Genomic DNA, 15,652 nt, shown 5'->3' with positions numbered 1-15,652 from the left:
TTTCTTTTCGACTGAAGAAAGAAAGACATGAACATCTTGGATGACATGGAGGTGACGAAATTATCAGGAAAATTTAATTTGAAAGTGAACTAATCCTTTAACGTTCGCATAACCAAGAAAAAACGTTTGGAATGTTCAGAGAACATTCTGAAATAACGTTTTCATAACTTAATGGGAACATTAGCAAAATATTTTTTGTTATTTATTTCCATTTATGTTATTCAAAAAACTGCCGTCGTCCGGTCCGTGTCAATTAAACATTTAAACAAGATGGCGGCGGTGCAGCGGCTTTTGGCACATAATGCTCATAAATCCTGCTTATAAAGGCTTAGGCCTATTCTTTTTTTTTTTTTTTTTTTTTTTTTTTTAAATCTGAATCTACTGATTAATTGGAGTTATTTAATCCTCTCATATATGGAGAGTCCAGAGTAGAAAATAAACCAAGTTTCTGATTTTGCTCACTAGTGCTTCATTCGATTCAGTTCACTTTATCTGAGCAGCTTTAAATCTTTACTCATTTACAGAAATGTCAGACAGTGTGTTAAATGGATGAAAGCACATAAGATGTTCAAATGTGTTTCTCCTCACAGAAAGCGCTGAGTAAGCGCGCGGACGAGCCTCCAGCTCACCGACCAATCAGCGCGCGGAGCTGCAGCCGCCCATGACGTCACTCCGTGATGCTGCATGTTCAACTGTTGCATCACGTCGGAACGGGTCAAAGGTCGGTTTAGGCTCAAGTCCGAACGGGTATTTTCCCAAACGGACAGTGAAATGATTCAATAATTAACTGAAACTACGGCATGCGTTCTGAGGATTAATGATTCACTGTGTGTGAGTGTGTGTGTGTGTGTGTGTGTGTGTTTGCTCCCCCCCCCTCCTCAGTGTTGTATATATATGACTGTCTGCCCCACACAATGAGCAGAACACTGATGATCCTCCTCATCCTCACTGACTGATGAAGAGCTGCTGAATCTCTCCTACATTCACTTCTACACTAAAGGTAAACTTTCTCCACTCTTATGTGAAGGAGATGATGAGATTGTTTTATTCTGTGTTCATAAATTATATTCTAGTGCAGGTGTTTCAAACTGGGGAAAAGTCTAGAGAAAAACTGTAAAAAATGAAATAAAAAGTAAATTAATGAATACATATGTGATTATAATACCAAAAGATTAGTTATTAATCTGTTAAATAGATTAAAATAAATAAAGAAATCATTTAACAGTCATTAAAATTCCATTAAATGATGATAATGTTATTTCTGAACGTTTCTAAAGTGTTATGCAAATGTTAAGGGAATGTTTCATTGTATCATTCTTCAAATATTATGGGAATGTTACTTTTGAATGTTTTCTGAAATGTTACTTAAGTACGTTGTACAAAAAATATATAATACTGTAACTTAATAGAAAGTAATTTTAGTTGTGTAATATTAATGTTTCATTGCATAAATTGGGTGTTTATAAATGATAGATAGCTTGTGGTTGTATTAAAGCATGATCATTCACATAATGAAGGTTGACTGTTGTGTTTTCTGCAGGACTCTTTACCGCGGTAAACGCATCATGCCTCCCCAGCTGCAGTCACAGAACCGGTCCGCGGCCCGAGTCCTGCAGGGCGACCTGGCGTCTCTGAGTCCGGCGCTGCGAGAGTTCATCGAGAACAGTGTGAACCTGTGCCAGCCGGACGCGCTGCACATCTGCGACGGCTCCGACGAGGAGAACCGCGCCGTCCTGCGCCTGCTGGAGGAACAGGGCGTCATCAAGAAACTCCACAAATACAACAGCTGGTACGACACCAAACTGTTGCAGGAATGATTGCTATATGAACATGATAGAGAAGAAATCAAAGTTTAGCTTCAGAATCAGAAAGAGCTTTATTGCTTCTACACACAGAATGTAAATAAGACACATAGACACGTGATTAAATCTGCTATACCTTACATTAAAACAATGATCTGATTTAAATAGTGTTTTCATCAGTCCTGGAGCACTTCATATTCCGATAGTGTTATATGGATCAGGTGGAATAGCTGCAGTGTTACAGTGTATGTGATGCGGTGTGATGTTCTGCAGCTGGCTGGCGCGCACAGACCCGCGGGACGTGGCTCGAGTCGAGAGTAAGACGGTCATTGTGACTCCGGAGCAGCGAGACACGGTTCCTTCTCCGCGAGGAGGAGGCGTCAGTCAGCTCGGCCGCTGGATGTCACCGGAGGAATGGGACAAAGCCATGAACGTGCGCTTCCCCGGATGCATGAAAGGTACAGAACCTGACAGATGTTCTTCAGGAACGTTAATAGAACGTTCGTTCAATCTGGTCATTAATACATTTTTCAAAACATTAGCTCAAAAACATATTGATACATATTCTTTCTGAAATGTTTCAGTTTTTTAAATGTTACTATTAGTAACCTTCGAAAGTATTATTTGAATGTATCATTTAAAAGTATCGTTCACAAATAACTTTCACAAGTAACGTTCGAAAGTAACATTCAAAAGTAACGTTCACAAGTAATGTTCGAAAGTAACGTTTAAAAGTAACATTCAAAAGTACTTTACATTTATTAATTTTTTATGATGAGATCAAGTGCTCTCGAAACAGATTAGTTTTAAGCTCAGAAGTAATGTTCAAAAGTAACATTCACAAGTAACGTTTCAAATGTATCATTCAAAAGTAACATTCACAAGTAACGTTCAAAAGTAACATTAAAAAGTAACATTCACAAGTAACGTTTCAAATGTATCATTCAAAAGTAACATTCACAAGTAATGTTCAAAAGTAACATTCAAAAGTAACTTTCACAAGTAACGTTCAAAAGTAACATTCAAAAGTAACATTCACAAGTAACATTCACAAGTAACGTTCAAAAGTATCGTTCACAAGTAATGTTCGAAAGTAATGTTTAAAAGTAACATTCACAAGTAACGTTCAAAAGTAACATTCAAAAGTATCGTTCACAAGTAATGTTCAAAAGTAACATTCAAAAGTAACATTCACAAGTAACGTTCAAAAGTAACATTCAAAAGTAACATTCACAAGTAACATTCACAAGTAACGTTCAAAAGTATCGTTCACAAGTAATGTTCGAAAGTAACGTTCAAAAGTAACATTCACAAGTAACGTTCAAAAGTAACATTCACAAGTAACGTTCAAAAGTATAGTTCACAAGTAATGTTCGAAAGTAACGTTCAAAAGTAACATTCACAAGTAACGTTCAAAAGTATCGTTCACAAGTAATGTTCAAAAGTAACGTTCAAAAGTAACATTCACAAGTAACGTTCAAAAGTATAGTTCACAAGTAATGTTCGAAAGTAACGTTCAAAAGTAACATTCACAAGTAACGTTCAAAAGTAACATTCACAAGTAACGTTCAAAAGTAACATTCACAAGTAACGTTCAAAAGTAACATTCACAAGTAACGTTCAAAAGTATAGTTCACAAGTAATGTTCGAAAGTAACGTTCAAAAGTAACATTCACAAGTAACGTTCAAAAGTAACATTCACAAGTAACGTTCAAAAGTAACATTCACAAGTAACGTTCAAAAGTATCGTTCCCATAATGGTTGAAGAATGATACAGTGGAATGTTCTCTTAATGCTCATATAAAAATGTATGTTTTGAATGTTCTGAGGAGGTTCAGAAATAAAGTGTTCATGTGTCTGCCGCAGGTCGGGTCATGTACGTGATCCCGTTCAGCATGGGTCCGGTCGGTTCTCCGCTCTCTAAGATCGGCGTGGAACTGACCGACTCTCCGTATGTTGTGGCCAGCATGAGGATCATGACCCGCGTGGGCAAAGCCGTGCTGAACGCGCTCGGGAACGGAGAGTTCGTGAGATGCCTGCACTCGGTCGGCTGCCCGCTTCCCCTCAGGAGTAAGTACTCATGTGATTCACGAACTCGACTCGACGCTCGTTTAGAGACACTGACGTTCAGCTTCTCTCTCTCAGAGCCGCTGGTGAATAACTGGCCGTGTAACCCGGATCTCACCCTGATCGCTCACATCCCCGACCAGAGGAAGATCGTGTCGTTCGGCAGCGGCTACGGTGGAAACTCACTGCTGGGAAAGAAGTGCTTCGCTCTTCGAATCGCGTCCCGCATCGCTAAAGAGGAGGGCTGGCTGGCCGAACACATGCTGGTCAGTCAGAAACATGCAGAGTCATTCTGATTCAGTGAACTCTAATCACATCCAGATGGAGCGTTAACACAGCTAAAGTCTGTGGAATTAGTCTGAAATATCAATGACAGGACAAACACCTTCAAAGAGAAGACAAGAAAACTTCACATATTCACCTTATTTTTAAAAGCAAGCTTTTTTGTTTTTAAGCTTTTTTGCAAATGAAATAACTACAGATCTGCAAACTATTAACTACAGATTATAACTATAGTAATTATAACAAAATAACTATATGATTATATATAAAAAATGATGAATCATTTATATATAAAAGTAGAAAAATAATTTGTTTAAATACATTATATATATATATATATATATATATATATAAATACAATTTTAATAGATTAAATTAATATGGTTAAAGCAGCATATTTTATTAAATATATATAAAAAAAAATAAAAAAATTAAAATAAAGTTTGCAATGTCAAGCAGCATATATATGTATTTTTATTAAATATATATTTAGTAAAAATAAATACAATTTTAATAAATTAAAAATAAAGTTTGTAATATCAAGCAGCATAACAGGCAGTTTTTGCACAGCTAAAATAACTAGAAGCAGATAAGAATAGAAGCCTTGCACAAGTTAAAAATAAAAGTATTAAAATCAAGGTGGATTGGGTCATACAAAGCAAAATTGAACTGATTGTTACAAAAACAGCACCTCGACTGCAATGCAAATCACTGTGGATAAAAACATCTGCCAAATGCATAAATTGAAATGTTAAAACAGTAACTAAATGAACTCAAATTAAATGCAAAAAGGTTAGTGTAGAGGCAAATATCTGCAGATAACATGAGAATAATTAACAGAATTTTTGAACGAAGATTGACAGCTCCGTTAAACATGAATATGATGCGTTTCCTGTAGATTCTGGGCATCACTAACCCGGCGGGACAGAAGAAGTACTTTGCGGCGGCGTTCCCGAGCGCCTGTGGAAAGACCAACCTGGCCATGCTGAACCCGTCGCTGCCGGGCTGGAAGGTGGAGTGTGTCGGAGACGACATCGCCTGGATGAAGTTCGACAAAGAAGGTACAGATAGTTCAGTGATGATAATAAACCCTGTGCATTTGACTTTAGGACGATGGAAACGGAAGGGTAAAAATGCTACAACTTCAGAAATACATCACATCTCTGCTCTACAGGCGTTCCAGCTAAAACACATCATCATATATGAATTATTGAGAAGAAATATGCCGTTTTTGATCCTTCAGTTGACGTACTCTGTTGTTTGTGTCGAAGGGAATCTCAGAGCCATCAACCCAGAGAACGGTTTCTTCGGTGTGGCACCAGGAACCTCCACCAAGACCAACCCGAACGCCATGGACACCATCCGCCAGAACACCATCTTCACCAACGTGGCCGAGACCAGCGATGGAGGCGTTTACTGGGAAGGCATGGACGAGGAACTGCCGGAGGGAGCGACACTGACGTCCTGGAAGAACCGGCCGTGGACACCAGAGGAAGGTAGGTGCCGTCTGTCTCAGCACCGCTTCATGTCGTCCCGATCTCGTCCCGCCGCTCACGTTTCTCCGTGTCTCTTCCAGGTGAACCGTGCGCTCATCCCAACTCTCGCTTCTGCACGCCGGCTGCTCAGTGTCCCATCATCGACCCGCAGTGGGAGTCTCCCGAAGGCGTTCCCATCGAGGCTGTGATCTTCGGCGGTCGGCGGCCGCAGGGCGTCCCGCTGGTCTACGAGGCCTTCGATTGGTCACACGGAGTGTTTGTGGGAGCCGCGATGAGATCTGAAGCCACGGCGGCCGCCGAACACAAAGGTGAGACGACCCGATTGTGTACTGGCATTAGTGCTGCGCCATATATCGAAATAAAACTGGATTAGTGCGACTGTCAGGTTTAATGAAGTAAATTCATGTCTGTGTTCAGGTAAAGTGATCATGCACGACCCGTTTGCCATGCGTCCGTTCTTCGGCTACAACTTCGGTCAGTATCTGTCCCACTGGTTGAGTATGGAGCAGCGTCCCGCCGCCAAACTGCCCAAGATCTTCCACGTCAACTGGTTCCGCAAGAGCTCGTCCGGACGCTTCCTGTGGCCCGGATACGGCGAGAACATCCGCGTGCTGGAGTGGATGTTCCGCAGGATCAGCGGCGAGGCCGGAGCGATGCCCAGCGCTGTCGGGTACGTGCCCTCCGCCCTGAACCTCAGCGGCCTGCCGGAGGACGTGGATCTGCAGGAGCTCTTCCACATCTCAGCAGACTTCTGGTCTCAGGAGGTGGAGGAGATCCGAGCGTACTTCCAGCGCGAGGTCAATGACGACCTGCCCGGAGAGATGAAGAGACAGCTGGAGCTGCTGGCTCAGAGAGTGAGACAGCTGTGAGAAACACCTGAGCAGATTTAGACCTATTCGTCAGCCTTCATGAAACTCTTATTTTAGACATTTGTAGAGCTTTTTTTAGTATTTTTAGTCCTCTGATCAGTGGCTGATCACTTGTTTGTTATCACAGGGGAAAAAAAGGTAATTGCTCACTTTTATCTTGCAATTTTGCCTTTTTTCTGGGAAATGTTAGATATAAACTCAAAATTCCAAAGAAAAATTGGGAATTGTTAGATTTAAACTTGGAATTCCAAAGAAAAATTGGGAATTGTTAGATATAAACTCGGAAGTCCGAGAAAAAATTGGGAATTTTTTTATATAAACTCGGAATTCCAAAGAAAAATTGGGAATTGTTTGATATAAACTCGGAATTCCAAAGAAAAATTGGGAATTGTTAGATATAAACTCAGAATTCCGAGGAAAAATTAGGAATTGTTTGATATAAACTTGGAATTCCAAAGAAAAATTGGGAATTGTTAGATATAAACTCGGAATTCCGAGGAAAAATTGGGAATTGAAACTCTTTCAGTATTGTATTAAATTCTGAGAAAACAAATTCAGAAAAAGAGCTTCCATAGATTTGAGCCTTTAATTTTTCAGCTGACAGAAGATCTGATGACGTCTGTATGAAGAAAGGAAATTAAAGGACTGTTTGTTATTTAACCTTATAAATTATTGATGCAAAATGTCCAACTACATGTTCACATTTATATATCCAGACGGAAAACTTTAAACTGTTTGCATCCATTTCATTTTTTTAATGCTTTAAATTATTTTTGTATTTCTATGACTCTTGTTGTCTGTCTTATATCTAGATATTAATAATAAAGTTATTTAAATGTACATCTGTTGTTTGTGTTTTTTCTCAATCACAGTGAGCTTTATTCTCATTCCTTTATATGTGGAGACGATGGCAATGTTGTGCTCTATATAAACATACAGATACATAAACCACTGAAGAAGTAAATACTTCACATATGCTTTGATTTACACACGCTACAGAAAAACATTCAGTGCAAACAGAAACACTACTGTAATGTTTGCAATTATGATTACTTACATTTTAACACTGTGTGAATTAATTATTATAACAGACCAGTGACAAAATGTTTCACAGCAAATGACAAACACAAGTGTGAATTCAGCAGCAGATGACGCAGAAAGACACATCTGATGATGATAATAAGTGAAACTGATGGTCAGTTTAACACAGTGTTTAGTTGAAGAAACTAATGATGATCCCAAATATAACTACAAACAAACAGGAAAGTTAGGAAACATGAACAAGAGGGGAAATATGACATTACTGAACCACATGTGAAGAAAATATGGAGAGAATCAGCCTAAAAGCCTGTTCACACCGAGGATGATAACTGTAACGATAAATGTAAAAGAACAGCAGAATCACAGAACGACTATAACGATAACGGCACAGAGGAACAATATCACTAGAATCACTTTCAGAGGGATTTATTTTCCCAGATGATGAATGATAAAAACATTGACAGCCAATCAGAATCCAGCCTGGTTTAAATAAAGAGCTTGAGCATTTAAAGTGGCAGCGTGCTTATAACAAACAACGATATTGTGCGCTGGTGTGTGGATGCTAATATAGTTATGTTGGCTTGACAAAGTCAAAAACATGCTAGCAACTTGTTACAACATGTAAGCAATGTGCTAATCATGCTAACAACATAAGGTGCATCCCAATTCGAGTACTTTTGCACTATTCTATGACATTTTTAAGTACAAATAGTGTGAGTAGTGCGTTCACACTGAAAATTCCAAAAATAAAAAGTGCACTTTAAATACCCGGATGATGCACTAAAATAACGGAAAAAATGAAGTGTGGAATGTTGGACACTTCATGCACTCGACTGTCGCAGCTTTAATTACGTTGCGGAGCGGACTCCATTGTTTAATTACAAAATAAACGTGTAAAATTCATACACTACATGGATGAGTACAAAAGTACATAGTGTATAAGTGCATAGTGTATAGTACATCATTTGGGACGCAACTATAGTAAATAATACTAACAAAACATGCTAAAACATGCTAGCAATGTGATAATTAATGCTGGCAAACATGCTAACATGTTAGGAACACGTTAACAACAGGCAAATCATGCTAGCAAAACAAGATAAAACATGCGTTAAATCATGCTCGCAACGTTACAATATGTTAGCAATGTGCTAATCATGGTAACAACATACTAAATCATGTAAGCAACATACTAAATCAGGTTAGCAATCATGCTAATCATGCTAGCAAATCTTGTTAGCTAATGTTAGCATGATAGAAACGTGCTAAATCATGTTAGCAAAATATTTAAAAAGCTAGCATTATGTTAAATCATGTAAGCAAAATGCTAACATGCTAATCATGCTAACAACATTCTAATTATGCTAACAAAATGCTAAAACATGCTAGCAATGTGTTAATACATGTTAACAACGTTACAATATGTTAGCAATGTGTTAATCATGGTAACAACATACTAAATCATGCAAGCAACATACTAAATCAGGTTAGCAATCATGCTAATCATGGTAGCAAATCTTGTTAGCAAATGTTAGCATGATAGCAACGTGTTAAATCATGTTAGCAAAATATATTTAAAAAGCTAGCAATATGTTAAATCATGTAAGCAAAATGCTAACATGCTAATCATGATAACAACATTCTAACTATGTTAACAAAATGCTAAAACATGCTAGCAATGTGTTAATACATGTTAGCAAAGTTACAATATGTTAGCAATGTGCTAATCATGGTAACAACATACTAAATCATGCAAGCAACATACTAAATCAGGTTAGCAATCATGCTAATCATGCTAGCAAATCTTGTTAGCTAATGTTAGCATGATAGAAACGTGTTAAATCATGTTATCAAAATATATAAAAAGCTAGCAATATGTTTAATCATGTAAGCAAAATGGTAACATGCTAATCATGCTAACAACATTCTAATAATGCTAACAAAATGCTAAAACATGCTAGCAATGTGTTAATACATGTTAACAAAGTTACAATATGTTAGCAATGTGCTAATCATGGTAACAACATACTAAATCATGCAAGCAACATACTAAATCAGGTTAGCAATCATGCTAATCATGCTAGCAAATCTTGTTAGCAAATGTTAGCATGATAGAAACGTGTTAAATCATGTTATCAAAATATATAAAAAGCTAGCAATATGTTTAATCATGTAAGCAAAATGGTAACATGCTAATCATGCTAACAACATTCTAATAATGCTAACAAAATGCTAAAACATGCTAGCAATGTGTTAATACATGTTAACAAAGTTACAATATGTTAGCAATGTGCTAATCATGGTAACAACATACTAAATCATGCAAGCAACATACTAAATCAGGTTAGCAATCATGCTAATCATGCTAGCAAATCTTGTTAGCAAATGTTAGCATGATAGAAACGTGTTAAATCATGTTATCAAAATATATAAAAAGCTAGCAATATGTTTAATCATGTAAGCAAAATGGTAACATGCTAATCATGCTAACAACATTCTAATAATGCTAACAAAATGCTAAAACATGCTAGCAATGTGTTAATACATGTTAACAAAGTTACAATATGTTAGCAATGTGCTAATCATGGTAACAACATACTAAATCATGCAAGCAACATACTAAATCAGGTTAGCAATCATGCTAATCATGCTAGCAAATCTTGTTAGCAAATGTTAGCATGATAGAAACGTGTTAAATCATGTTATCAAAATATATAAAAAGCTAGCAATATGTTTAATCATGTAAGCAAAATGGTAACATGCTAATCATGCTAACAACATTCTAATAATGCTAACAAAATGCTAAAACATGCTAGCAATGTGTTAATACATGTTAACAAAGTTACAATATGTTAGCAATGTGCTAATCATGGTAACAACATACTAAATCATGCAAGCAACATACTAAATCAGGTTAGCAATCATGCTAATCATGCTAGCAAATCTTGTTAGCAAATGTTAGCATGATAGAAACGTGTTAAATCATGTTATCAAAATATATAAAAAGCTAGCAATATGTTTAATCATGTAAGCAAAATGGTAACATGCTAATCATGCTAACAACATTCTAATAATGCTAACAAAATGCTAAAACATGCTAGCAATGTGTTAATACATGTTAACAAAGTTACAATATGTTAGCAATGTGCTAATCATGGTAACAACATACTAAATCATGCAAGCAACATACTAAATCAGGTTAGCAATCATGCTAATCATGCTAGCAAATCTTGTTAGCAAATGTTAGCATGATAGAAACGTGTTAAATCATGTTATCAAAATATATAAAAAGCTAGCAATATGTTTAATCATGTAAGCAAAATGGTAACATGCTAATCATGCTAACAACATTCTAATAATGCTAACAAAATGCTAAAACATGCTAGCAATGTGTTAATACATGTTAACAAAGTTACAATATGTTAGCAATGTGCTAATCATGGTAACAACATACTAAATCATGCAAGCAACATACTAAATCAGGTTAGCAATCATGCTAATCATGGTAGCAAATCTTGTTAGCAAATGTTAGCGTGATAGCAACGTGTTAAATCATGTTAGCAAAATATATTTAAAAAGCTAGCAATATGTTAAATCATGTAAGCAAAATGCTAACATGCTAATCATGATAACAACATTCTAACAATGCTAACAAAATGCTAAAACATGCTAGCAATGTGTTAATACATGTTAGCAACGTTACAATATGTTAGCAATGTGCTAATCATGGTAACAACATACTAAATCATGCAAGCAACATACTAAATCAGGTTAGCAATCATGCTAATCATGCTAGCAAATCTTGTTAACAAATGTTAGTTCTGATGCAGCCGCTGATCTTCATTAGATGATCATCATAAACCTGAACTGACTGAGAGAAACATCTGACACTGGAGCAGATGGGATCAGAAATAAGTTAGCATTAGCATTAACGACACAGCAGTAATTAACAGAGCGCTGCAGACTGATGAAGCTCCCATACAGCAGGTGGCAGTATGAAGCTGTTCTTGATTTAAAAATGTTTAGATATTTGTGCTGGAAAACAAGGCAGAAACACTGAGGAAGAACATCATGTCTTGCAGTGAGTTGCACATGAATATAATGTGCTGCAATGAATTTTAATAGCATTTAGTGTCTCTGTTGAGGTCACTGGGCCGAGACGAGGTTCATGACCTCCAGTGAAGCTCACTGCTGATGTTACATCACATCCACATCAATGACAGTGATGGAGTTCATTCATGCTGACGCTCGTAAAACTTGCGTAACGTTCATATACTCAAGCGTATCTGCAATGCAGCGACAGAAACATGGACTTCAGCTGGAGCGTTATCTGCCCGGAGCAGAGCATTCTGGGTAAATGGAGCAAGTTCTCACCCTCATATAACGTCACCACGAGCTGCTGACGCTCGACTTGCTCTGCTGCCAATAAGAGTCTTTCTAGGGAACGAGAAAAGTGTTGGACGGCGTCCATATAGTGGAGAAATGAGGGGAAAGAGCAGCAGTCAATCAGGAATTCCTCATTTATTACAACTACACAAAAATGACTTGATATGATAGAAATTCCTTTGAATTTGATTATCAGTTAACAGGGAACGTTCTCAGAATGTTCTTTCAACGTTATGAATTTAATTTTTTTTAAATGTTGCTACTTGTTTCAGAGAACATTCAAAGGTAACGTTCCCATAATGTTTGAAGAACGATACAATGTAACGTTCACATAACCAACCAGCAACCACAAAACTCTCTTTCTGCAGCTTTACTGACATGTTTTGCTACTGGAATGAACTGATTATTTTGATCAGATGTGTGTGAAGCGTGTGTAGCTCTTGTTTACTGCAGGTCACACACACTGAGACGTTCTGTCTCTGCTGACGGAGATCAAGACGAAGCAGATCAACATGTTTTTCTCCTCTTATCTGAGCGAGTTCTGCATTCAGCAGCTGTTTAGACATTAACTCACTCGTGTGACCAATACTAGCGCAGTGACAGGTGGTTTGACGGCACACGACCTCTGAATGAACACGCTGTTCCTCTCGTCCTCTTTATTGGATAATTGAGATTCCATAATTCAGGGTACAAGCGCCTTATCGCACCAATAAGAGATTTCAACACACGAGTCAAGGTTTACGAGCCGCTGGAGTTCAAACTGAGACTCCGATGAATCACTTGATCCAGTTTGAGTCGGATCATCAGATGAGGAGGAGGATCCCTGACAAAAATATGTTCCATTTCTGAACGCACAAAATGCACTTTTTTTTTTTTTCTTGGTTATGCTAACATTAAGGGAACACTCCATTTTGCAAACATTATGGGAATGTTACTTCTGAATGTTCTCTGAAACAAGGCGTAACATTTAAAAAAGTTAGATGACTGTCCAACTAAAACGCTTCAGTTAAAAACATCCCATGAATGATGTGTAAATAATAGTTGCAATGGTGCAAATGTTTTGAGAACATTATTATATACCAGATAACTCTGAATGAACGTTCTATTAACATTACTGGAAGAATGTATGTTCATAAAAGCTGCATTTCCACCGCAGGAACTAGGGACTTTGTGGGTAAAAAAGTCCCCCTCAGAAAGTCCCTGCTCACGAGGTAGTACTTTTTCAAAGTTCATTGACTTTCGGCGTGGGACTTGGTGATTGGTTGAGTTCACGTAGCATTTTATTTCAATCATCATTTTTAAAAGTCTGTTGCGGTGCGTGCAGTAAGAGTTGTTTACTATTCAAATCAACAATGGAGTTTAAAAAATAAGTTTGATCGCAGACGAGGTTCAGGATCGGAGTACGAATCCAGCGGGAACTGGAACGTGTTAAAGGGTTAGTTCACCCAAAAATGTCATTAATTACTCTCCCTCATGCCGTTACACACCTATAAGACCTTTGTTCATCTTCAGAACACAAATTAAGATATTTTTGATGAAATCCAATGGCTCAGTGAGGCCTGCATAGCCAGCAATGACACTCCCTTTTTCATTGCCCAGAAAGCTACTAAAAACAAAACAGTACAGTGGTTCAACTTTAATACTGTAGTGACGAGAATACTTTTTGTGCACCAAAAATAACAAAATAGCGACTTTATTCCACAATATCTAGTGATGGGCGATTTCCAAACACTGATTCATGAAGCTTTACGAATCATTTGTTTAGAATCAATTGAGTTGTTGTGAAAACCTGGCAACAAGTCTGGGACAAATTGTTCCTTTTTAGTCAAGTCACCTTTATTTTTTCAAAGCAGATTCACTGTGATAAACAGGAAAATATCGATCCAGTGATGCAAACAGAATTAAACTCTGCTGTAAATAAGCTCTAAAAAGATGATAGTAAACAGTCATTATTCAGCTGAAATCAGTTCAGTGTTGATTCAGTTCAGTCCAATGACTATATGAAGTTCATCAATTATGAAATGAGTTCAGTTCAGCTATAAAGCAGTGATGTCATCATCAGCTCAGTTCAGTTCTCATCCAATAGTGTCAGTACAGTCAGATCAGTAATATTACTGAATATAACTAAGCAAGCAGGTGACAGAATGGAGAATAAAACCCCTTCTTTCGCAAACTTTTCTCATTAAAACAGCCGTTCATCAGGTTACAGACTGAATCTAGAGCTGATGGTAGTAATGGTCAGCAGATGCAGATTTGTGACCCGAGGTGAAGCTGTTGCTCAAGCGCTGATAGAAGAACAGAAACTCTCCATTTCAGAAACCAGTTTGAACTGGAAACGTCTGGATCAGCAGGACTGAACTCAACCAGCATGATGGAGTTTATTTCTTACCCTATACTTTACTTGCTGAAATACTGTGTCAGTTTTAAGGAATTAAAGTATTTAATTAATTATTATTATTATTATATTTCCTACCAAACACCTATAGTTAAAACATTTCAGTTATGCTCTATTAAACAAACGAAATAATTTCTGGTTAACTCTGTATTACCAAGTGTTAAATTAAGTTAAGTATGGAGCCCCACACATGAGAAAACTCAAAAATCTGCTGAAGTTTGTTGCCTTAAACTTTTAAGTTTTCTCAACTTTTGATTTTTTACAGTGTTGTGGGCTCCGTGATGAAGAACATGAGTGATTGTATGAAAATGATGAGAGTTTGAGGACAGAAATCATTGATGACACGAGCCTGACATCTACTGGACAGAAGCATGAACTTCAGCAGTGGACATTTACTGATCTGAAGCGCCACCTGCTGGATCTACAGCTGTAAACACACGAGCACAGGAGATCACTGAAGAACAAGAGCGCTTGCTTATAAACCAAACCACATTTTTTTTCTCTCTCTGTGTGTGTGTGTGTGTGTGTGTGTGTATATATATATATATATATATCTCAGTGGCGTGCAGTGGTATTCTGAAATGAGGAGGCATATTTTTTATTTATTGAATCAATGTAAATTCATGCATTACTCTTAACGTTGACACATCTTCCTTGTTAATGAACATTACTTTACATTACATCAAAAAAGAAAAAAAGAAACCAAAGAAAATTCTATTTTATAATTTTACATTAACAATGTATTGTAATAAATGTTCTATTTATCAAAACCAAGTCAATCTCAAGTTAGTGTTTTGAGCATTTCTACATTCATTCCAAAATAATAACTAAAGGCAATAATAATTTAAACGATATATTTTATTATCCCCCACAAAACCCACCACATGCTGGGGGTCTTATGATTTTCTATGGTTTTCTATGAGAGCAAAGGGAGGCATGACTCCTGCTGTAACTTTACCTGCGGGTGTCGCTGTTGGGCAGTGTTCCTTTAGAAATACGCATTGCACTCTTTTTAATGTCATAATTTGTAATATTTGTGTTGTTTTATATGTAATATGGATTATTTCTCATCCTATTTTATTTTTGAGGAGGCACTGCCTCCCTTGCCTCCTCGGAGAAAACGCCCCTGATATATATATATATATTATATACATGTACATATATTATTATTATTATTATTATTAAAAGAAGCAAAACACCTCACAACTTAATATCTGTGGACAGTAAATAGACTATTTAATCAAGTCAATACATTGTAAACTAAGTGACGTTTTCTTTTATTATAGAAGCAAAAGTGTAAACACGATAGCACAA

The 15,652-nt window shown here is 37.0% G+C and overlaps 1 protein-coding gene across 1 annotated transcript; it reads left to right on the top strand.

Moving 5' to 3' along the window:
• Positions 1–867: 867 nt before the first annotated feature.
• On the top strand, positions 868–7,330 carry pck1 (phosphoenolpyruvate carboxykinase 1 (soluble)). The gene is made up of 9 exons (XM_067373103.1): positions 868–1,000; positions 1,541–1,789; positions 2,076–2,260; positions 3,669–3,872; positions 3,948–4,135; positions 5,050–5,212; positions 5,423–5,647; positions 5,728–5,955; positions 6,065–7,330. Exons 2-9 carry the CDS (start codon positions 1,566–1,568, stop codon positions 6,514–6,516), a joined length of 1,869 nt encoding a protein of 622 aa, XP_067229204.1. The 5' UTR covers positions 868–1,000; positions 1,541–1,565; the 3' UTR covers positions 6,517–7,330.
• Positions 7,331–15,652: the final 8,322 nt, after the last annotated feature.

Source organism: Chanodichthys erythropterus, chromosome 21 (genome assembly GCF_024489055.1).
Source record: "Chanodichthys erythropterus isolate Z2021 chromosome 21, ASM2448905v1, whole genome shotgun sequence".
In the NCBI taxonomy this organism is placed as follows: Eukaryota; Metazoa; Chordata; class Actinopteri; order Cypriniformes; family Xenocyprididae; genus Chanodichthys; species Chanodichthys erythropterus.
Note: the sequence above shows the minus strand (reverse complement) of the source record. Positions and strands in the feature narration are given on the sequence as shown.

Excerpts from the sequence above, each read along its gene's own strand:
- pck1 (XM_067373103.1), top strand. The coding sequence starts at position 1,566 with ATGCCTCCCCAGCTGCAGTCACAGAACCGGTCCGCGGCCCGAGTCCTG. Across the intron at positions 5,648-5,727 it reads GCCGTGGACACCAGAGGAAG|GTGAACCGTGCGCTCATCCC; the intron begins GTAGGTGCCGTC and ends TGTCTCTTCCAG. Across the intron at positions 5,956-6,064 it reads GGCGGCCGCCGAACACAAAG|GTAAAGTGATCATGCACGAC; the intron begins GTGAGACGACCC and ends GTCTGTGTTCAG.